The sequence below is a fragment of the Molothrus aeneus genome, chromosome 1 (assembly GCF_037042795.1).
Source record: "Molothrus aeneus isolate 106 chromosome 1, BPBGC_Maene_1.0, whole genome shotgun sequence".
In the NCBI taxonomy this organism is placed as follows: domain Eukaryota; kingdom Metazoa; phylum Chordata; class Aves; order Passeriformes; family Icteridae; genus Molothrus; species Molothrus aeneus.
The window spans coordinates 58,149,535-58,173,798 of record NC_089646.1 but is presented as its reverse complement, the minus strand read 5'-3'; the positions used below and the strand labels follow the sequence as shown (position 1 = coordinate 58,173,798).

Sequence of the window (24,264 nt, the reverse complement as noted above, 5' to 3'; positions counted from 1 at the left end):
CATCTTTATGGAGGGGTGGGCTTTGATGACTCCTTTATACAGTTCTGCTATAATGAGCAAAATTTTATATCAATAGGCATGAATTATTTCAGTGTCTGACGTCCACCCCTTGACTCAAAAATATAATAAATGTCTCTTTCCTTGCAATCTTCTTTAGTTTATGGGTTGTCCATGGAGGTGATAATAGAAAGATAATAGGAGTAAAGATAGAAGCAACAGAAACAATAACATGAGTAATCATACAGCATACAATAATCATCAACCCAATTCTCATTAGTCAGTGCTCCCACTCTGTGAAGCCCAGGAATCAGTGTTTTTTAATGGGTAGTGGGTATGAGGGATATCACAATATTGTATCTCTTAGGTGTTAGTTCAATATGTTTTGAAATTAGTTATAGAATTATACAGTGGGTCTTCATTTTCAAATTCTATAGAGGAGTATCCTCAACAGATACATGTATTAAAATGTGTCAATCAGCCAAGTTTCGGGAGGATTCCCGGCTCTTGTAGTATAATTGATTAACTTTGCATCCTGGAATAAAAGTAAATGGATTTTTTGAGGATGTGTATTTTCTTCTTGACTGCATTCATGTATAGTTGGAAGAATATTATACGTAATATTCTTAGTGCACTGGATAATTCTATATATTATGAAAACCGGTTTTTATAATACAAAATTACTGCACAAAACATATTAATGCAAAATGTTCTCAAGCAAACATATTTTTACATCAGAGAAATGCTCTGTTTTCCAGAATATAGTTGTAATTTAATCTGACACAGAATAGGAACTGTGGATTTATTATTGGTGGGATTAGAAATGAAATTAATTCTCTTTCAAATTTATTTGTATTATCCCAAGTAGCTTTTTTCTTTTGAATTTCAGTGAGTAAATTGCCCTCATCGCATTCTGCACCCACAACTGAGAAGCATGTGTATTGCAGAATGTGCCCTAGTCAGTACACTGATTAGCCTAAATAGAAGAAGTGAGGCAAATACCCTCTTTGGACATATGGCAGGAAATATAACATACACTGGCTTGAGAGCTTGTAGAAGGCTTTTTTGTATTTTATTCACATCCTTTTTGCAGTCCATGGCTACCCCTCCAGGTTTAGGAAGTGGGATTCAATAATTTCTTAAGTGACATTTTTTCGTGTTTTAAGATTTTTTAAAATTCTCTACTTAGTAAATCAGAAAAATTTAGCCAAATCATAATAATTTTAAAGCCCTCTGAGGCATAACTGGGGTAGTTAATACATATTTGTGTGATTTCAAATATGTATAAGTTTTTATACCAACTCTCAGGATAAAATTGGTTGAGACAAATTATACATTCATAAGACCTTTTCCCACTCCATTTTTCAGCAAAAAGAAAACTAGTTAGACAAAAATCAAACTTATGTAGAATACTTTAATTAATATTTGATCTCCCAGCAAGCCACTTGCAATAAAAATATGAACAAAGTACAAACATTAACAAACTGAAAATGCAAACAATTATGGTGACACTTTAAATTTCATTGATTTTCATGCAGCTCCATTTCATGTGTTCGTAGGTTCCTATAAAAAGAAAGTGAATATGCTTGTTTGGAGTTTCTCTGCTCCCAGACTGTTTTTCTTATTTTCAGTGTGGGGATGTTTGACCTTCCTAGTAAAAAAGAAAAGAAATAAACTTCCCTGGCAAAATATGCCAGGATGAAACAAGTTGCTGATTGCGTTAACTTTTTTAGGTGAAGTTTTAGCTTTTATTCTATGAAGTGCTTGTTGCACCACTTCTGTTGTTTCCCACAGTTTTTCAGTGAGGTCTCCTCCAACTGATTTCATGTTCAGTGGAGGAGGTGAGACTGCTTTAATTGCAATCTGTGAATTAGGGAGTGGTTTTGGCATCTGAGTTGCCTTTTTTTTTTTCCAGGGTATTAATAAGCTTCTGCTTTTTGCCTGGGAGCAGTCATCCTTATGAGTTAGCTGCTTTTATTCCAGTGATTTTCCTTTTGGTCATGATTGAATTTGGTGGTAAGCAATGCCACCACTGAAAGTCTTTTTTAATAACACATCATCTTTTTTAGTAACCAATTGCTCCCTATCTCAATTTTTTTTTGTTTTTTTTTTTTTTTTTCCTCACTACGTCCACCCCAGGGCTAGAGAAGTGGCTAACAGATTAAATAAGGAAAGACAACAAAACATTTTCCCACAAAGTTTTCCTACCACCCCCCACAGAGGAAGCTGCATGATAAATACCTAAACCTGCAAAGGGACTAAACCATCCTCCCAAGGCAGTAGCTGCAGGACTGGCCTCAGGATTAAAACCTGCCTGCTTCTAGTTCTCCATGACAAACCACAGACTTATGGGGGGGCGTTCTACACAAGATAGGAGCTGCAGAATTGGCTTCAAGGACTAGAACCTGTCAATTCTGGCTTTTCACAACAAAACACACAAAAAGTACAGGGGCATTAGTCCCCACCAAACAGGAACTTTCGGCTTCGCACAAAACACCATGCAGACAAGTCAGTTTACCGTAATTTCCACAATTCCTTCAGAGAAAGATACATTCAAATTTCTAAGCCTCCAGAAGAAACCACAGTCTCCACAAACCCTCAAAGGAAGTTGGTCCAAGTGCTAAGAATTCCTACGGATGGAATCCTAACAATCCTCACAGCTCCTTAAAAGAAGTAGTGTTTAGATTTCTAAGATTAACTACAGAAGGAAGTATATGAAATAATTTTGTGAGAGGAGACAATACTATTGTGAAAGACACTTTGGGTCGGAGAACATTAATCCTGCTGACTACGTCGACTAAATGTCAAGATCCAGTTATTAAAGTTATTAGAAATGCTCCTGCCCAAATTAAGGTGCAAACAAGACCGTATGTCAAAGTCAATAGTATGGATTTTATTTGATAGTAAGTATGAGAGAGAGAGGGAAGGAAAGAAAGAAATGGAAAATAGGTGGGGGGAACAGAAAGACAGCGACAGAGACAAAATAAAGAAAATATCACCATCTGTGGATCACAATTGTGAGAAATGATACTCACTTTCAAAAATTTTAAAAGGTTTTTTAAAACCTTGCCAAAAAAATACAACAGAAAACTGAATAGAGAAAATGATACAGTGCAGGGAGCAAAGGATTTTTTCCCCTCATGTGCTCATCCACACAATGGATATTCCGCCTTTTAACTCTTTAGCCCCCTGTCCATCAACTTCTTTGCTGTCCAGTGGTGGAGATCACTTTCTTAGATCTTAATTGGAGGGCAGGTGTTGCCATAGTAATAAGCTGACCCTCCCAAATGCTCCAACTACCCAGGCGATCCTGTGATAAGAATGCAAGGGGTGGGGGGTGAAACTTAACTATAAATCTATAAAACTTCTCTTAACGTAAACATAATATTTGCCCTTTAATTGTGAGACTCGAACATCACATTACTCATCTATCACACAACGATGTTTCATTGATCCTCTCCGGCTGGTCTTGTTGGTGATGGTCCCCCTGAAAAGCATCTTTAGGGAAGGATGGGCTTCAATGGCTTCTCTATACAGTTTTGCTATTATGAGCAAAATTTTATATCAGTGTTTGAGGCATGAACTATTTCAGTCTCTGACAACAGTCTAGATAATTTCCTCTACAATAATAACAACAGTAGTAATAGTCCCAGTCTGACCATTAGATGAATTTTAGTGGCTATGAAAATGAATGGTTTTGGTCATTTGACTAGAGTTAGGCAGATAGATATTTTAGAAATTGCTCCAAATTTTCTCCTGTACTGTTCATTTCAGATGTACATTGCTTGTGTGTTGATCCATATCTAGGGTAGTCCTCATGTCCCTAATACTATTGCCTGAAATACTGACAAGATTTAGTGTAGAATAATAGGCTGTTTGGTATTTTCACTGTTTAAACATGTTCCTAGGACTGAAGAAACATCCCTTATTAAAAAGTTTTAAAAAGTAGACTCTCATCTTCTAACCTGTGTGCAGCTATAGTTTGGTGCAGGGGTATTATTTCTGTCTGTCTCTCATTTTTCCAGTCTATTTGGAGGCAGGCATGAGTCATTGCTACCCTCAGAATGCCTCAGAAGCAGATGTGCTGCAGGAATGTGTTGTTCAGTGTATGGAGCAGTGTGGATCGCTCCCTACTTAGACCCAGTGAAAACACTATGAGAGAGGATTCAAAACAAAGTGGGAAGTACTGGGAAGAAGAAAGCTTTTTGGAAGGGAATGGAGAGAATGTCCTGTATGTTCTCATTTGCTAGGGCTTTTTTTAATGCTTCAATTACATAAGAATTTTCTTTGCAAGCAAAGTTCATGAACCATTTTCTTCTCATAATTACTGTCAGAGACATCAAAGAAACACATTCATTTTCCAATGATTTTGTGTAATTATTTAGTTAGTTCTTCCTTGTTTTCATGTGGTTCCTCCCACTTACCCCCTGGCAAATCAGTACTATAGCTAGTAGTTTAGCAAGCATTTACAGATGTGCTTATTCCTGAGGAGCATTTGCCTCCTGCTGTGTGTGTGCTTTGTCATTATCTTAGTGGGGGAGGAAGGGATATTCCAAGTGGTTCAGAGTGTGCCACCCGTCCATTAACACAGCCAGCTGTGTTTCACATTTTTTAGCTTATGGCCATGGCCTGATCTCTTCTCACTCCTCACTGCTTCAGGGGTGCTTTCAGTCTTATGGGATGACTCTTGCATCATAACTCTATATATGCTGTTTAGGATGAAAATCCGTTATAAAATGCCTGCTGCCATTTACTTGGTGCATCTCTTACTGGCTGGAATAGTTCACCTGGTCTGCTGGGTAGCAGCCATCTTGAAGATACAAGCAAAAATTTCTCAGAGGGAGCCATTATCAAAGCTTTTAGGCATTTAACTTAAGTTATGGAAAATAAATAGTCAGTAGAAGAATTGAGCCCTTGTTCTGAGCTCATCAAATTCATGCCAGAGTTTTATTTTCATTGTGTGAAGTTGGGTGGGTAGATCCTCAGTAGAAAGAGAGAAAACTCAGAGCTGCTAGGCAAATGTTTGAAGGCATTACTTGGAAGATTTAATTTGCTAGTGAAAACTTGTCTTACGATCTCCTACTGGAGTGAGCAGGAAGAACTTACACAACCAGCAGTGATATCGCCCTAACCACCCACTGCTCCAGGTTGCTTTTTGGAAGCAACAAAGTTGTGGGGGGCTAAGTATATGGTATGAATGCTAAGATTCATTGCTAAGATGACTGCAAATAAAGAAAATAATTGTCAGGAAGTGCCACATCCTGGTTGACATTTGCATGATTTGTGCTGTTTTAGAAGGTTTGAGGTTGCTGCTGCTGTTTATGTTGGTTTTTTTTTGCTTTTTCTGTCAGAAACACAGTTTAAACATCTGGGGTTTTGTAGGGATCTTTTCTTTTGTTTGTTTGGTTTTGGGGTTTCTTTTCTGTTAGGTATATGTTTCTAGATGCATTATTACACATAATTTCCTACAGGAAAGGATGGGCTGGGAATAATAGCTATATTGTTATAAATGATCAATTGAAAAGCCAAATTATCAAAATGCGAAAAGTTTTTATTTTTCCGCTACCAAAATACGGTCCTCAAAAACCCACAGCCAAAGAGACAACGTCAAGCCCGGGATCAGCGCTGGGTGAACCTGGATCCGACCTCTATCGCATCAGATATCCCTCTGTTTGCCAGCGCTGCTTCTTGTGGGGCTGTTTTATACAGTTTTTTATGCCTGAGGCAGAGGTGCCCCAATTTCTTTTGTAACTCTGCATATGGATGAAAGTTTCTTTCACTGTGCAGAGCTGGATAATCACTGTTTCCTGAGCAGTGGCTGGTGTTGATCATGTGGGGAAGTCGAGTACTTAGATGTATCTTTTTGGCGACTTCGGCTATCTCGATCCATGGGATCAGTTGGGCGATGATTGTCCTTGGGCATCTTCGATCACTCAGGATAGTGGTAATCATCGTGCTGGGCACATCTAGTCATAAGTAAATGGTGTATTGTTCTGCTGCCTTCAGGAATTTTGAGATTCCAAAGAAGATATCTGCCTCTGGGCTGCTTGTGGTCAGAGACTCGTTTGGATTTTACAATCTTATAAAATACATTCTCTCTTTAAGCATGAATTGTTTCATAACATATATTACAAATTAAACATGGGAGTATGTTTGTAATTGGATCTGATTTTCTGTAGCCGCAGTGAACTTAGTGATTGAATGAGGGCCCTCAGGGGTTGCACAGATGCCCTGGAGGCAACACGTTCCATTGATAGGTGGCTGGAAAATTACTATTGGTCACTGTCATCCTTTGTTTTCTTCTTCCTTTTTAAAACAGGTTTGAATTATAACTTGACTGCTGATGTGGCAAAGAAGGAAAAGAGCCAGCAACCCAGAGTTTATTTTGTGACTTCTGGAGAGACAACAGGACAGATAACAGAGAAGTTACAACTGTCATTCATGCAGGAAAAGTGTGAGCATTACCTAGCATATGTCAAGGTCAGTTTATTCATGTCCTTCCTTACTTTGGCCTTACTACATTCCACTCTTTTAAAAAAGTTATTCAACCAATCTAAGTGGTGCTGCTTTGGTTTCAGATGTTTGATTTCCTGGTAGGTAGAAGTTCAGATCTTCTTGCTTGGCATGATTCGTGTGTCTGAGTACCTTCAAGACCTGCTGCCAGGAAAATACATTTTTTTTATATTTGGTCAGGCAGGTCTTTCTCTCTTTCTCTCTTTTTCTCTTTCGCTCTCTCTCTATTTCTTTCTTTTCCTTCCTTCCTTCCTTCCTTCCTTCCTTCCTTCCTTCCTTCCTTCCTTCCTTCCTTCCTTCCTTCCTTCCTTCCTTCCTTCCTTCCTTCCTTCCTTCCTTCCTTCCTTCCTTCCTTCCTTCCTTCCTTCCTTCCTCTTTCTCTCTCTTTCTGTTTGTTGCTATAGGTATTATTCCCAAGGAGACCACATATTGTTTTATTAGGAACAGCAGGTTTAGTGTTTAGTTTTGTTTAAGTTCTGACTGCACAAAAGACTAGTAATACAATATGCATGGGGATGGCAGGATAGCGATAGGCCTGCAATGAAATAATTGGGCTCTTGGATTTGAAGAATCCTGTGAATTTCATCTGGGCTTGAAAGCAGCAGTGGGATAGTTTAATTCCACATGCATCATAGTCCTAGGGATACAAAGAGTGCTTTCCAGGCTAAGACTTAGAAAGGGTCTGTTTTTCCTGTGACAAACTCTTTATCTAGAGCTTGCTAGGACTGTAGTTATCCTAATTTGGCAGGTGTTAAAGAAATGCCACCCAGGTGCTATTGTTTTCAGAGTCAGCACAATTTTCTTCTACACTAAAAATGTATAGAATGGATTTTAAGATTACATAGGAAGGACATTTATCTTTTAAACCACATATGTCTTACAAACACTAATCTTTATCACCAGTCCTTACAGAAGGACTTCTTCCCATAGATGAGTTTGACCTAAATTTGATGGATAACACTTGGTACTCTCTTGTTTTAAGAATACAGCACATCCAGCTTTTTCTAAATGTATAAACTTTTCCAGGAAGCTTTTTTGTACCTAAAAACTCTGAGAATAAGAGATAAAATTCGTCCTTTAACTCCATAAACATTTTGTGCATGGCTGTTGAGAGAAATTAAAATAAATAAAGGCACCAAAAAGGAAATGCTGTGCTGTTAAATTGTGTGGATCTCTGTGAAGAAACTACATCTCTTCCATATTTTTTTTTTTTGTTTCTGGAACAACTATTGCTGTCTGCTGTAGAAAACCTATTAAAGAAAATGTAGGCCTATAAGATTACCTTTACTTACAAAATGTATCACTGAATTTAGTAATTCTGATCTTTCTCCAATGAACACATCTGATTAGATTTCAATTTGTTGAGTTTGGATCAAAAGGAGCCATGTGCCTATCTTAACCCAATAATGATTTTTTTCATAATAGCTCTTGTAGTTTTTGGATACTACATGGAATTCATTAAAGAGCTACATATGCCTAAGAAATTATTTAAATTATTGTGACATTTCTAGATAATTTTGGAAATTCAAAGGTAAAAACTGTTCTTCTGAAAAATTATTGGGAAATTGGATTTTTATAGTCAGGAGAAACATTTAAACATGTCTAAAAAATACCATCAACTTAAAGCAAAATAGCTGGTTATCAAACAAGGCTTCTGGTTTTCTATGTGATATAAGCAGCCATTTTTCACTGTTAGAAGAATAACAGGAAATCTTATAAAGGAGAATGAAAAGTAGTGGAGGAAGATAATCCCTATGCTTTTCTGAAAAAGATGGTGTAATCCACAAGACTACATGATGTTAGAAGCCTCAAAGAGAGCTCTGCAAACTCTGAAGGACTGAAAATGGGGTCATGATCACTGCTATCCTTAAGTAATAGCTAAGAAAATGTACCCCCTGAAAAACCAAACAAAAAGAACCCTCCACAAACTCCAACCAGAGCTCTCCTTAATTGCATATATTTGTGATGGAATGGGTGATTAAAAATATGTGGGCTTAAAATATACAAATATTTAATTTAGACTTCCTGTTTTCCTTTTATTTACTGTATGTCTGATGAATTTTCTGGCGTGGCAAATTGAGATGTTTGTAGTTGCATCCTTAATACATTCCCTTTATTATTGTTTATTTGTGTCACTGGTCACAAAGGGATCTGTGTAGCTTAACAATGTCAATTCTGGACTGCCTATAATGAAGGATAGAAAAGGTGTTTGGACTTGTGTGTCACCTCGTGCTAACTTGACTAACTCTGCTAGGTACACAGGGTCTCCAGTCCAAATGGAAATCTGTGGGTTAAGTTAGTTAAATGAAAGCCTGTTCCAGGCCTTGCTGGATGATACTGTTTTATCAATATGTAATTCTAGTATGCTGAAGGCACAAAATGGAAGGACTGAGAAAAGCCACTGAAAAAAACAGATCTCTACCAACTGCCTGCATTTTTTGATAGATTTGATCTCAAGAAACCCCAGCAAAACTGAGCGCTAAAAGAGTTGCAGTTTGCAAATAAACTAACATTTAATTTTTTTACAATTGATAAGTGTTCATGTTTTGAGCATGACTCATTTCCTGTTTCTGATTCCCTTTCAGGCCAGTAGCTACTTTTCTTATTGCTGCTACTGAATTTGACTATTAAAGTCTGTATTTCCTCTTATCCGTATGACTAAGTGGATTTCAGAATGTTTGTAGGATACATGTAGCTGGGATCTTCATCTTGTACACGGCAGGGTATCAAATTACAGGTCAAGTTGCTAGAGCTGTGGTAGTTAATGAAAAAACACGGTTTCTGGTTGAGAACAGAGAATTAAATCGAAACACTTTAGGACTTCAAAATGCATTATGTATGGTTTTGTAGTGGGCATAGAGTTGTAGAGGAGTGATATGGTTTTATGACTCTTTTATACTTTTCTTTTATACTTTTTCTTTTTCCATCCTCAATGGAACCTTTTGATGATTACTAGTTAAGAAACTTTCTTTAGTATACATTGGTTATAAAACCAATACTGACAGAAACTCAGGTGTCATCTCCAAAAGCTGTATTGTTTAAATTTAAACAACTTTTGAAGGTTTGACTGATACATTGAGTAGAACATGGCTGTTAGTTGAGAAGTTCGGGAGCACCCCAAGCTTTCTTATGTCAATATATAACTGATCCCTTGTGGCTCTTAGAAGGTGCCTCACTGCTGGACCATTCTTCTTTCAGCTCTCTGGGGATGATGGTGCTGCTGCTAAAGATCATCTCTCCTTCAATGGTGATAAAGAGCAGATGAGTGCCTCTTGTGAAAACTGTCTGTCAGTTTTGCTGGAGTACAGGGATGCAAAGTTTAAATCTGATTAGCTTTTTTCCCCTTTCTTTTGTAAAAGGATTTGAGTTTTTTTGGTATAAGGAATGGTGGGAAAATGGAATGTGATACCAAGAGGAAAAGAAGCAGAGTTTGCAAAAGGGAATGGAATCAGAGAAGACTAAGAAAACAAATGGATTTGGAGGCTTTAGAAGTTTCTCCTTAATATCTGGGCGTGCAGCTGAAATGTAGAATTTTCTCATGGCAACTGCACTCATTTGATGGTGTTCAGAAGATTAGGGCAACGGGCTTAAGAGGTGCTGTGATTAAGGTAGTGACTCTGAGGAAACATTGTTTCCCTTTTCCAATAACTGCCTTGATTGTCTCCTGGTTATGTGGGCTCTCCTAATATTTAGGATAGCTGTATTAGTGTATAGGATGAGAATTTTACAGAGATACCAAAGGACATGGTGCCTGCAGATTTATGCAGGATCAAAACACATCTTCCTTGATTTATCACAAAGGTGTAATGGTGATCGTGTTGAAAGCCCCTTCAAGAATTCCTGCATTTATAAAGAAGTACCATCTGGTTTCTTACCCCACTGTAGGGCAGCCAGCTGGGCTGCTTATTGCTACCAGTCACTGTTGTCTGTGTACAGAGTGTACGCTTTAATAGCTGCAGACACCATCAGCAGAACTGGCACACGATTAAACTAGACACAGCATTTATATTTCTCAGGGATCTTGTTCTTGGTTGCTTTAAGCAGTTTCATGTAAGTCATAACATTAATTCTCAATGGATCCAGACGTAGCTTATGGGAAGGGTGGGGCTGAGAAGTAACAGCCTTTGCATAATATTTGTGTAAGTGAAGAACTAATGTTTGTATGGACAGGTTTGGAAAAAAAACACTTTTCAACAGAAATCGCACAGTTGTGCTTTATTCATTGCTGAGTCCTGTAGCCAAAAATTTGCATTTTTATGGGTATGTTTCTGGTCTTTGTTTGCCATGCATCACTTGCTTTTAAAGATACTCTAGGCTGCTGACATCACACAAACAATCTAGTGCTGCTCATCTATTTCAGTCAAGGTCTGTGGCCATGTTTGTTTCTCCCTCTACAGCTGTTTGATCTCATATGAGGGGGTTGCATGTATTGAAGTCTTTTCTTTTTGAATCATAGTACCCGAGCTTTTTTCTAGAGATTGCGTAACAAAGCATTTTATCTCAGTAACATCGGATGTAGAGATTGACCTTGATGACCTTGATCATATGCTTTCTTCTGAGAGTTGCCTGCCTGTGAATTAATATCTCTATGTAAAGGTTTGGTTGGTAGCATTACAGGATAGAGGTAACACTTGAAGCAGAGGCTGCTTTTCCAGCAACAACAACAATGAAAACTTGGTCATGATTATCTAGAATTTTACAGGGTTTGGACCACTTGGTAGACAAAGACAATACTGAACTGTTCCAGCCTGTAATAAAAAGTTTATCATCACTACAAGATAAAGCTGCTGTGTAGTTTTACTAGGAATGATGTGTGGTGAGATTCAGTACTAAGACTGAGACAGTACTCTACTGAGAGCAGAGTTGATGCCTTTGGGTTTGTTCATTTTGCTTGTTTTATGTAACTTTTGCAGAGCTAACTGGAGAAACTGCTAGGCCCAGCCAGATGCAATCATAACATGTGTGTAGCCTTAAAAGGCTGTGGGATAGGTGGGGTGATCATGAAGCATGGACAGGGGTTTATTTACAAGAAGCATGCTTTCCAGAAGAGTTCTGTTTTCCAAAACTGTGCAAAGTCCACTGATAATCTATAAGGATAGCCTGCCTCCCCTCCAGCAGAGCAAAATAGATGTGAAATAGAAATTAAAAAAAATTAAGTAGTGTTATTTTGTTGCCTTATTCTGTAAAGTGATCAGTCATCTCTTTTTGGATAAATTCTGTCTGGCACTGAGTAGCGCTGATGTCTCACCTTGAAAAATAAGCCAGGGAGAAGAGAAGCTGCATTTTTTCCTGCATAGCTCATATGGACAAGAGAAGAAAGTGGTCAGCTGCATAACTGTTTTTATCACCTCTTAGTTAAATGGATTTAGGAGTACCAGAAGGAGTAAGTGACATCATTGAGCTGAGCATTAACTGTATAAAGATTTAAATACTGTTAATGATCATGGAGTTATCTTCGGCTTTTTCAAAGATTTTTACAAGGCTCACCAAGAACAAGGAAGATTATCTTTCAGGGATCAGTTTATAGTCCAGTTAAAAACTGTCCTGCACAATAAGACCAAAATCAAGCTGCCAGATATGCTTCCCTTCCTTTCAGAAGGGGACCCATGCTGCAAGTAGTTAAGTGCTTTGAGATCTGTAAGGGCTAGTAGTGCAGCTAAGTGGGAAAATAAGTTGTATCAGATACTGTACTGTTAACTCTTTGGGAGCTTTTTAGTGGACAGTGTAGCTAGAGAGGTGTGTGGTAGCCCAAAAGTGCTTGTGTCTTGAGGCCATTGGGAGGTTTTCAGCTGTGAGCTGAAGGCAGAGGTTTTGTCTAGAAATCCTCCTCTGCCCATCCTCACAGGTTTTTAAATAAATTACTCTTTTCCCCCCCTCTTCTCACATTGTTAGGTGATATAATTGGGTGAGTGACTATCTTCTTCTTTATAGTTGGAGAGTTGTCTATGAATGCTTTCTGCTCTGTACAGAGCTTATCTGTCATAAAATCTATGAAAAAAATCCAATTTAAAGTCTTAACAAGGTAATTGATTTTATTGAAATTCACTGTTGCTCTTTGACTTTTACCATTATGTATGAAAAAGGCCAAATATGTTGTTTATGGCCCAGGCAGAAATTTGGTTGCTGTGGTGAAGCAGCTGTCAAAGTGCCTGGCTAATCATATTTATGAATCCAAGCAGAGATTGTGGTCCCCAAATGAAATAAATGGCATTTTGAATGAGGCTCAGTTAGTAGACTTGCAGCACAGTAACTGATGAAATTCTGCCTTGCCTCCCTTTTTTAAGCTGTAGTGTACCCTGCTGAACCCTAAAAGGGTGCAAATCTTTAATCTTGAGCCTTTTGATGTACTTGTCCCTTTGATATGTTTTGTAATGGCAAAGAAATATGATTTATTTTTCAAGCAGAGTATCTCAAAAAAGCATATTTCCCAAGTTTTGGCAGAGTTGAGAATTATTTTTACTGTGTGCAGACTCTTAGTGAAGCATGACACTTCACTGCTGCTTTTAGATATTCAGTTGCAGACATATGCCTGGCTTTGCCATCTGCCCACTGACATATTTCTGTCTGATACTGTAGTTTCTCAAAAAGAGATTTCATTTGCAGATAAAAGCTTTTGGAGACTGGGAGGCAGATTTAGGCCTCAACAGAGAATAGCACTTTTAGGGTGGAGGCTGGTCAGAGGGTTGGGGATCCTCTCCTACAACAACAGGCTGAAAGGTTTGTGGTTTTTCACCCTGGAGAAGAGATGGCTTCAGGGAGACCTCATTGCAGCCTTCCAGGACTTGAAGGGGACTTATAAAGAAGAGTGACTTTTTTAAAACTAATAGACAGTAGGTTTAGATTAGAGATTAGGAAGGTCTTTATTCAGAAGTTGGTGACGCACTGGAACGGGTTGGCCAAAGAAATTGTGGATGCCCTGTCCCTGGAAGTGTTCAAGGCCAGGCTGGATGGGGCCTTGAGCAACCTGGTCTAGTGAAAGGTGTCCCTGTCTGTGAGGTATGTGGGATTGGAATTAGATGATTTTTAATGTCCCTTCCATCCCAAGCCTTTCCATGATTCTTTGTTACCAGAGTCCACAGATTTGTGAGGCAGTCCATGGGACTTATATCTGAAAGAAGTAATGGCATTTCCCAGTGATGGCACTTTAGGAAGTGAATGAACAGAGATGAAAGCTTGCTTTGTGCTAGGAAAAAATAATTTTAAAAGGCAGGTAATGATGGATAGGAATATTTTTGCTTTCTCTGGAGCTCCTGGTTAGCTGAAGAGTTCTTCTCAGGTGGAAAGAAGTAGCAGAGAAGGCAACAGTACTGTTTTCGAAACTTTCTAACATGTTTTTTGTAGAGTTATATAAACTAAATACATGATGGCAAATTGTGCTGTGAAAGTTTATTATTTGCTTCTTTCGAACAAATTGACATTTAAGGGCGATACACTTAAGGGTAGAGTTTTGCTGCAGAAAACTGCAATAGAGAACAGCTTGTTTATCTTAGTGGTTTTCCTGTTTAGAATACATGGAAGAATATCAGAATGTGCGCTAATCTCAAACACACGCACACACACATATACCAACAACACACACACATGCACATGGTCACCTTCTCCTGTCTAAACTGGGGAGTGCCTTAAATTATTACCTTTTCATTTTGCTACCCTTAGAAAGGAATGACCAGGGCATCAGGAAACACTGAAAGCAAATTCCAATAGAAAACTCTAGGCTAAAGAGAAAAGAATAAATTTTGCTGGCTGTGGCTTCTGGGTATGTTCCAAACCTGTAACATCCTCTTAGTCAGAATAGAGTCTTCCTAGAAGACTCTTACTTGTGCTGTGTTTAGTTTGGGTGGCAACAACATAATGCTAATCCAGTGCCCTAGTTCATACCAGAAGTGCATGTCAATGTGTTTAAAGAAATGTGGGAATAATAGGTTGCGGCATAGAGCTTCTTTCGCACAAAATGCCTTTTCTCCCTTTCTCTCATAAGGAGATACTTACTACGTAACTTCAGGTGTGGAATTCATTTAGTCTTGACCTCCTAGGGTCCAGAAATTGAGAAAAGGTGCTTACTCTGTTAAGTTACCTTCACCCTCACATACCCACAGCACTTGCATAAGCAACAGGGTAGTTACAGTTGGTATGATTGTGCTGGTGATCAGAAGTTAAATCCCTAGTGATACACTTCTAGTTTGTTTTTTTTATTTGTCAATTCACCTTAGAGCTCTGTGGCTTCTCCTGGAATCCTAGTTACTTTAGGGAATGTTTAGTATTTTGTATTAATATTACAATAATGTGTAGTATTTTTTTCTGTATTAGCTGTTCTCCAGAGATTTGAAATGGATATTTATTCAGGAATTTAAATTATTTTCCCCTTGCCCACAATATCTTTGCCCTGATGGCATATGCTTAAGCTTGTTTCCTGACTTCATACTAGATGCTCTTATGCATTTGATGCATTAGGCAAATTAGATTGTTTTGATTTTACAACAGCCTTTTCTACCTTATGTCACCAACTGACCACTATGCTCGCTTTCAGTGGTCACTTTTGCTTGGAAAAAATAGTCATAGTTGTACAAAGTGTACTTATGAAAGCTATCCTCAAAGCAGTGAGGTAGTCAAATGTTAGGAATATGTGCAATCTTAATTTGAGGGTTTATTGTCAAGTTATTAACCACGTTTTCTGCCTAAGTTGCATGTGTTGGTGCTTGTGATTTCTCATGTGTAACATGGGACGTTTCTTGTAAAAAAGTCTTCCTTGAAAATATTTGTGAACATTAATCTCCTTTGTGAAAACCTAAAAAATACTTAACAATGAGTGACTTTTGCATGCTTTTTATAGAAGTTGGTTTATTTCCATCTTGCTGTTCTAGTTAGTTTTAATCTCCATTTATGAATCGGCTTTAAGGCCCTGAATATGTCTTACTTTGAGTTATATGAACATGAGTAATACCATAAGGGTAGGACTGGGTGATAGCCTGACTGTAACAACAAAATACAAAAACAAAAAGGGAGATAATCCTGTAGTAGTTTAGTAGTTTATATTGCCCCCCTTTTAATTTTTTTTTTTTGGCCTGGGACAAGGCCCAGGTCTAGTGTTAAATTCTAGACTGAAATGTGAAAAGTTAGTGGAAAGTCTAAGGGAATCTAAGATGAGAGTAAATTAAATTTACTACTTCCTTCTTAGATAACAAAAGAAGTTGAAAATACAATGGGTTAAACTTGTCATGACTTGGTAACTTTCATCCTATGAGCAGACTTACAGCTGTTCATTTGGGAAGATTGACTAAAAGAGAGCAGACATTAATAACTTTAGTGAGAAGAAAAGAGTGTAAAAATTGAAACAAGTAACAAAGAATGTATGTAACAAAACAGGTTGGCATAAATTTATACCTTCTTTTGCATATTTTTGACCTACTAGAATATAGATAGTAGCAAGTGAAATGTACCATTAGCCATAAAAAGCAGTTTTAGTAAAGGCAAAGTGTATAGGGAAATGGTCTGAAAAAAAGGCTTTAAAATTCCTTTCTTTTAAGAAACTAAGCTCTATCGCTTGGCTTGCAAATCTGGCTTGTGTGCTCTTACTCAATGGGCTAGAAAGGATGCCAAAATTGAAAAGCCAAGGTTATTGTCATGTTAGGGAAAGTTTCCTCTGACCATCCAGGAGTGGTGGGAATGTAACTGGCAGTTACATTCCCACCACTCCAGACTTCTGCTGCAACCAAACCCCCCTCGTAGTGGGATGGCCCTGCTTGACTCCCCACACACACACCCCACTCTCATGCAATCAGACAGGTTTCCCTCACAGTCTTGACAGAAGGTATCCCACAGCCAAGCCTCAGATGTCGAGTTCCTTTAAGTAATTTAATCGTGGTGCAGCAACATGATTACAGCTCATTTGGACTTCATCCAAAAAATCAGTAGGATTATTGAAGTGCAACAACTCATCTGGTTTTCATGTTGATATTTCCAAAGATCCTAATTGTCTCTTTAGTGAGTGATTGCATCAGTCCAGGATTTTGTGAGCTGTTGTGATCAGGAACCACCGCTGGTACGGTCCTTTGTATAAAGGAGTGTTTTATATAAACCACGGAAGTGCTCATGGCTTATAAATAGCCAGGGAAACACTCACCATGGTGGATGAGGAAATTGTAAGGTTTGAATGTTTTAAGGGTTGTTTTCTTATAATAGACATCCCCAATATAATCCCCAGTATAATCTAAATCTAAATCTAAATCTTTTGAGAAAGCAAAGTTTAGACAGGACATCCTAAGAGAGGTTTTCCTCTCTTTTACCTCAGATTTCTGGCTTGTCTGCAGCTGCATTGTAGGAGCATTTCTGAGACTGTAGGCAGGTCCTATTAGTTCTAGTCAGAACCAGAAAAAAAAAAAAGGTGAGAAATAATTCATATCTTATTAAGAAAAAGAGAAAAAGAAAAGTCCAATGCTTGAAAAGGCTTATGTAAATGTATATGCGCTAGAGTTTGGTACAGCTGCAGTGTTTGCCATCGGAGCAATGCCGTGTTCTCAGCTGAGAAGCAGGAAATTAAATAAGTAGGTGTGAAGAAGAAATGAAGACCATCAATTTTGTGTATATATACGTGTCATATGCTTCTAACATCAAGTTGCAAGGACTGTTTAAATGAATTTAGGATCTAATGATGTGTTTTTAATTGTCATATATGTTTCATCTTCCTTTATTTTCCTTTCCAGCTTGATTTTTTCCTACTTAGAGATGTGTTACATGTGTGCTATAGGGAAAGGCAGTCAGCCAGATGTTTATGCTTTGTGATGTATTTTGGAAAGGACAAAATATGAAAGAATGATACCTGGGAGTCTTCACAGCAAAAGAGATGTAGTTTAGCATGTTGGTTTTTCTACTACTAAGTTGCTTCTTGTTCTGCTGCATTCCTTCCTCCAGTGTCAGGCTGGATAATCAGTGTAGGCCCTGGGACAAGTGTTGCCTAGCAGTTTGCCAACAGCTCAGCATTATCCAAAATGAGCTCAATTTGTGATCCTTGGAGAGGTTACCTTAGATTTCCAAGATCTGGCAAGCATACTGACAAACTTAAACTCTGCCTAGGAGCTCATTGGTTGATGCTGGACCTTCAGCTCACTCTAGGGTTTGGCAGATGAATTTACCATACCTCTGTTGCAAAACACTTTTCTTTTAAAACCTTTTTTTCAGTGGACAAGTATCAAAACTCTGTCTGTAACTATAGGAGGCAGTGTTTTAAGTGAGTGTGCTAATTTCCCTCATAGGTACTTGGTAATAACATAGTTAAGGAGCAGTATGATCAGGTTATGCTCGTTTGTGTACCACTTGCAATTTTTAACAGAATGGAATGGAATAATGGAATATTCTTATTCAGTTTTGTCCTCACCATTGATCTATTCTCCACCCTCAGAAAAATTTTTCCTTCTGAGGTGTTGCAGGAGCTTACTTTTGTGGATGCATGTGGGTATGCAATACAAGACTACATCAAGATGTGGGCAGCAAATAATTACTTTATGTACACCATAAACAGAAATTATGGAAGTTTTGACTCATAAGACTGAAGCATTGGACAGATGTATGAAACTAACTCAAAATATGCAAGTTAGTTTCATGCTCGTGGGAAAGGACTTTTGGTCATTAAGTGTCTGTACAAACAAATCTCTACTTTTACTTTAGGATTATTTCCACTAATATACTAATATTTTTACTAATATTTACAAATTTTTAGTATGCATTTTCAGCTTATCCTTCATTTTATACAGACCACAGATTTCTAAGTAATGAGTGGGAATAAACTCAGTCACTTGTATCACTAAGCATTCTGCTTTCTCTTTGTCTCTCACTTTGGAGCAGATTTGTTCATACGAAGAGAGAGGGAATGATGCTGGGGCTCATGTTATTTTTCTATGTATATTAATGTACATGTACATTTAATCTGTAAATTTAAATAAATCACCCCTAATCAAAATTGCTTTGAAAAACAAAGCCTGTTTAAAAGGAATTTTTTAAGACATCATCTTTAGGAAAGGAGAAACAATACTGGTATAGTAGCATCTAAAAATGCCTAAGAAGACATGAACTTTTATGAATTTTTACTGTGCTTATCATGAACAAAAGGACATTTAGGAACAGGTCTTTACCCCTTGCATATGATAATCTCTCTGAACTGCTCTTGCTCTGCTTGCTTGAGAATAGCTGTTGGATAATCCAAAGAAGGAGAAGTCACTGAGGGAAGTGAGAGATGGCTGCAGCTCTTGCATGCATCTTTCCTACTTATCTCAAATAGATCTCTTTCAAGCCTAGCTTTTAAAAACACAATTGAAATGGGTAATGGGATCCTTACTTATCCATGATTTTTGCCAATGTGATGGTTTTGGTCAGTTTGTCACTGGAAGTTTTCTACTGCTGCTTGGTTCAGGGAGGCAAGTCATTCCCCTGCTATGCTGTAGGGTACCTTCCCACAGGAGACAGTTCCCCTTGATCTTCTCCAACCTGGTTCCAATCTCGTGAGCAGCAGTCCTGCCAAAACTGCTGCAAGGTGAGTGCCTCCCTCAGGGAACAGTCCCCCCAAAACTGCTGCAGAATGAGTTGCTCTTCCACAGGGTGCAGTCCTCCAAGGACAGGCTGCTCCAACCTGGAAGCAGGGCCCCCTCTCTCCACAGTGTCTCCCACTGGATCACAGCCTCCTCCAGGCACCTGCTCCAGCATGAGCGCCTCCCCCATGGGCTGTGGGCGGATCTCTGCATCCCCCGCGGACCCCCATGGGCTGCATGGCTGCTTCACCGTGGTCTTCACCATGGCCTGTAGAGGCATCTCAGCTATAGCGCCTGGACCACTTTTCTGCCCCTCCTTCTCCACTGACCTTGGTGTCTCCATGTTGTTTCCCTCACATGTTCTCACCTCTTCTCTGGCTAGAAAAAACAGTGCCCCACTTTGTTTTGATTTTCTTTTTAAATGTGTTATCACAGAGGCGTTACCATCATCTGTCATTGGCCCAGCTTTGGCCAGCAGCATGTCCATCCTCAGAGCCACCAGGGATTGGCTCTGCTGGACATGGTGGAAGCTTCCAGTAGCTTCTCACAGAAGCCACCTCTGTTGCCCCCTGGTACCAGAAAGGGCTGAGCAAAACCAACACAACCAGCCAGTGGTTGTGTACTGTGGCACTAAACCAAACCCCCAGAAGTGTTTGCCACCATATACAAAAATATACCAGGCCCTTTCTTATGCAGGCAGTAGTGACCAAGAACATGCACTGGGGGGGGCATTGGGAGTCATCTCTGCCCATCAGTTAAAGGGCAGATGCAGTGTTTACCACACCACCTCTGCAGATAGATAATGGGTGGATGGATTTTGTGAGTTGTCTACACTACAGGTAACTGAAACATTGGTATCTTCTCTATGTTTTTAGTTGTGACTTTTTTTATAAAAGGTGTATTGGTGTTTTAATGTTGTATTTGCAAATGGATCTTTTTAGCTGGCAGCCCTCAGGCTTTTGTCAAGCAGGTAGAATTTTCCATTTTAGCCTACAAGAAAGTGGTGTTTTCCCATGTAATCTCTTTCTCAAGTAGTGCAAAGAGAATAAGCTATGATGCTGAGCATGTTTCATTCCAGCTCAGTCAAGGAATGAGGCTCCAAGGCCTCATTCTACTTTAGGCCTTGGAAGAAACTCTTGATTCTACTTTCAAGGGGACATAGCATGACTTACTTAAGACATTTTCTGAGATTGTCAGGAATAAGATGCCAGCACTGGTCATCTGGGAGAAAAAGTCAGCTGTACTGTCATTAGGCTGATATGCATAATGGGTGATACTCATCATACATCTGTTACTTTTCACCTTTGGTTGCCTTGAATTTGTGGCAAGAAATAAACATTTTTAGGGCATGACTCTCTTGGGCCACTCCATATGTGTGTTTTAGGGCAAGACAAGTAAGACTCCATTTGCTAGGTCTTTACTGATGCACAAAAAAGCCAAAAGCAACCTATTGGAGGTTGACATTGTATTACAGATGTATTGTATTGTATTACCATTTTATTACCTCCAACATTTAGCCAAAGCAATCCCACTCAATCCAGTCCGTTGTTGTCTGATATTATTTACAAGTTAAGAAGGAAAAAATGCCCAGCTGGTAATAATACACTGATCTGTTTCCAATATTCTGTTTATTAAGTGAATCAGATTGAATATTAGCCAAAGGACTGGAATAGAGAATTGGTACAGTCAAAAATCCGTTTTTCACTTGACCCCTATCCCTTGCAGCCAAATAACGTGAAAGAAAATCCCATACTTTTTAGCTGTAAATCTGAACTCAGCTTGGGGACATATACAAGGTCTCATTGAGTGAAAAGAAATTAAAGTGAGCAGAGTGCAATTTTGTTACCATATGATAAATTCGTCTACACCTGGTGAGTTAACACAATGCTTCTTAAAAAACCACTGGCCTATGGAACTGCACAATGCCCATGGTGTAAGATGTACAACTGCAAGTTCACCAGTCCCATTGCCCTGCTAATTTAGTAGATTGTCTGTAACACTGGGGTCCCTGATAACTAGGGACCGGACCATCAAAGAGACCCCCAGGACAGAAGAACTCATGCATAAAGGGGAGGGAAAATATGTTAATGATTTTGGGGAAAATATTATAATATATATGTTTAATCTGGGACATCAATGAATATGTATGTAAAATACAGTATATAAACAGAAACTTTCCTGTGCTCAGCATGTATGACTTTAGGAGGACCTATCCCCCTTGGGTATCTGGCCAAATAAAGAATGCTTGCTTTTCAATGTTACATTAGTATTAAGGAGTTTCTTTTTTACTGGATTTTTTGGTAACAGCTCTGTCCACTGTTCCTGCTTTTTTTCTGTCTGCTAGTCATGGGATAAAAGATACAAGAGTCTTTTATACATCTACATCCTAATTCTCTCCAGCTTTACTGAAATATGATCTGATGGATAGCCATAATTATCAAACTTGTGTTCCTGTGTTACAGCTGGGTATTCCACCCTGCTTTTTTAAGATGGCAACCAATCCACATGAGAGGTCATCATAGCCTTTCTATTGAGAGTTGTAGTAGTAGCTGGATCAGAGCTCCAGCAAACAACTCAACAGCTGTGAAAGATGTTAGTTAAATGGTTTAAAATAGTTTATTTTATTTTCACTGAAGAGCTTAGTGGTAGCATTATTATGGTCTACTTCTTTTTCATGTTGAAACGACCATAAAATTTACCTTGTGTTTGGAGCCTATCATATTTTACACCTTATCTTTTGAAAATTGAGTGGGCATAGGGGTAAAACCTGTTTTATTGAAAATTATATGAACATGAATTCAAAAGTATAACTCCCTTGCCATTTTTGTCATTATTTAACAATTTGGAGAGCAGTCAGTGGAGTGTAGAAGGCAAATGGCAGGGCATGGGAATGCTAGTGCAAGGGGATATCTGAGGTTTGTGTTTGGACTCTGTCAGAATTAAGTGCCATCACCTTTTTCTTCTTAGCAATGACCACAGCTATATTAAATACTTCAGTTTTGTTGAATTGTCATATATTTTGTTGAGCTGAAAGAACTAGCTGGTGAACATCTGCATAAGAGTAAAGCAATATTGGTTGTACATGTGAAGGCTTGTCTCTTAGAAGCTTCTGTGGGGAGGTTGATTCAAAGTGTCAATGGAAAGAATTGTGCTAATCTGAAATGGCTTTTGCTGAGTACTGTGACAAAGTGGTTGGTGGGTAGGAATGTGTCATGAACAGTAAGGAAAAATAATTGCTGTTCCATAGCAAACAACATTTTTGATGCGAAATTGCATTCTTGCTGCAGCACATGTATTTCAGTCTCAGTGTTGTTTTCCTTTGTGAAAGACCAGGTTGCCTTTGCCATGGAAAGAGGAGAGAAGAGTGCTGGACAATTTTTGTCTTGCTGTCAACAGACAAGCAAAACAATACATAAGCTGCAGCAGTGACTTCTGGTGTAGGCAAATTTATTGCTACAGAGCTGCAGCAGCCTGGATTTCAGTGATCAGGAATACAAAGAGGGACCAATTTGTTGCCTTAGTGGTTACCAACCTGCCAGCACCATCTCTGCCCACCATCTCTAAGACCCACACACTTGCAGCACTGCATGGCTTGTGCACTCTCAAGCTCCTCTCCTCTTTCCAGGAGAGAGCATCCTCTACTGTTGAGGCCCATGTCAGAGGAGTCATGCAGTGCTCATGGATCATGGACCTGGCATTTCAAAGACAGGGTAGCAGACATAAAAATGACTACTGGAAAGGTAGGCCTTATTCCAAGGTTTCAACTCACACCTTGGAGATGTTTTGGGGATTTTCTTCCCTTTGTGAGATGTACGCATGCAAATATTTTGTTAGGTTGGTGTAATGGTTTTGGTTTGTCAATTTGAAATTTCACTAATTTTGAGATTTCTTGGCCAATGCACCAATGAGTATGGTGGGTTTTAGTGATGGTTAAACACCAATGTACTTACTTCTTGCTGTGAGATAGGATTAGGAGAAAGGCGAAGCAGGCTCAAAACCTTAGAAGAGTATAAAGAAATTTTTATTAACAGTAACTAAAAGAAAAAAGTAGTAAGAATCAAAATAAACCCTTTAGAACACTTCTCTTTCCCCCACAATCTTTTCTTTCCTTTTCTTTTTCAACCTTTTCTTTCTCATCCACTGACAATGTAAAGAAACAAAACTTAAAATTTCCAGTCAGTTTACCACCTCTAAAATAGTCTTTCTTTAGTTCACTTAGGGAGAGAAGTCCTTCTTGTTAATGTTATGGAGACTTCTCCACAGGAGGAAAAGACCAGTTCTCTAGTAGTTCTTAATTTCCTCATGGATAACAGACGCCCCAGGGAATCCTGCCATGTGAAGTCCCTCCCATTTTCTCCAAGTCTCCCACAGCTTGTTGATGGGCCATGTCAATTTATGGGGTATTGTTTTAAAGATGAGCTGTTAAAAGGCAGAAGTTCTCATTATCTATTTCTAAAATCATCTTTATCCCTGGGAACAGAGATCTCCTCCTGGGGGCACAGGATTACTCTTCTCTCTTTCTCTGTTCAAACTTTTTATGGGGTCACAGCTATTTTAACATCTTATTTTAACATGGAGGCTTTTGCTCAATATAAATTTGAACCTTTTATCTCCTCATAGTTTCATGCGTTATAGGGAAAGAGGTTTTTTCCATAGTTTATAGGAGGATTTCAGTCCCAAGATCAAGGCATCTCCTCATCGCTCCCATCTGGGACTTGACTTCTACTTTACTAACCGCGATGTTTTCATGTTGTTCCTTTACATGCTTGCATCTTGTTCCTTTTTCTCACGCGGGGGTGGATTGAAGCACTGAAATGGTTAACATGTTGCCTGGGCCTCACAGGTGGTTACTTGACCCTGGTAAGTTGTGGCAGGAGCTGCTGCTCGGAAGTGTGGTTAGAATCTAGTCAGCCGGGCCAGAACTCAGCAGCCGCACACCGGGGGTGGGGCGTGGCTTCTCCTTCCCCCTGCACAATGATTGTGGCAGCTTCCACGGGTAAAATTCCCGCGCGGACCTGGTGCTGCTCCCGGGCCCCAGAGGGCTCAGCTGGGCCCCCGGGTTGGGGGAGGGGTGTAGTGAGCAGCTAGATGTCCGCAAGGTCAGCTCCACCCAGCCCGCGGCACCCCCCTCTCCCTGCCCGGCCGTCGATGGGGGGGTGGTGCCGGCAGGCGGCCCAGGGAAGGGGCTCCCCGCAGGCCCGCCCGGCCCAGCCCGGCCGAGACCGAGGCCGGGCCA

The 24,264-nt window shown here is 39.2% G+C and overlaps 1 protein-coding gene across 1 annotated transcript in view; it reads left to right on the top strand.

The window, feature by feature from the left end:
- Nucleotides 1–24,264, top strand: part of ITGA9 (integrin subunit alpha 9) — a 236,743-nt gene that overhangs the window by 46,868 nt on the left and 165,611 nt on the right. Inside the window, exon 15 of the mRNA XM_066557605.1 lies at nucleotides 6,317–6,477. Coding sequence (XP_066413702.1) covers nucleotides 6,317–6,477 — 161 coding nt within the window. The remainder of the gene's footprint in view (nucleotides 1–6,316; nucleotides 6,478–24,264) is intronic.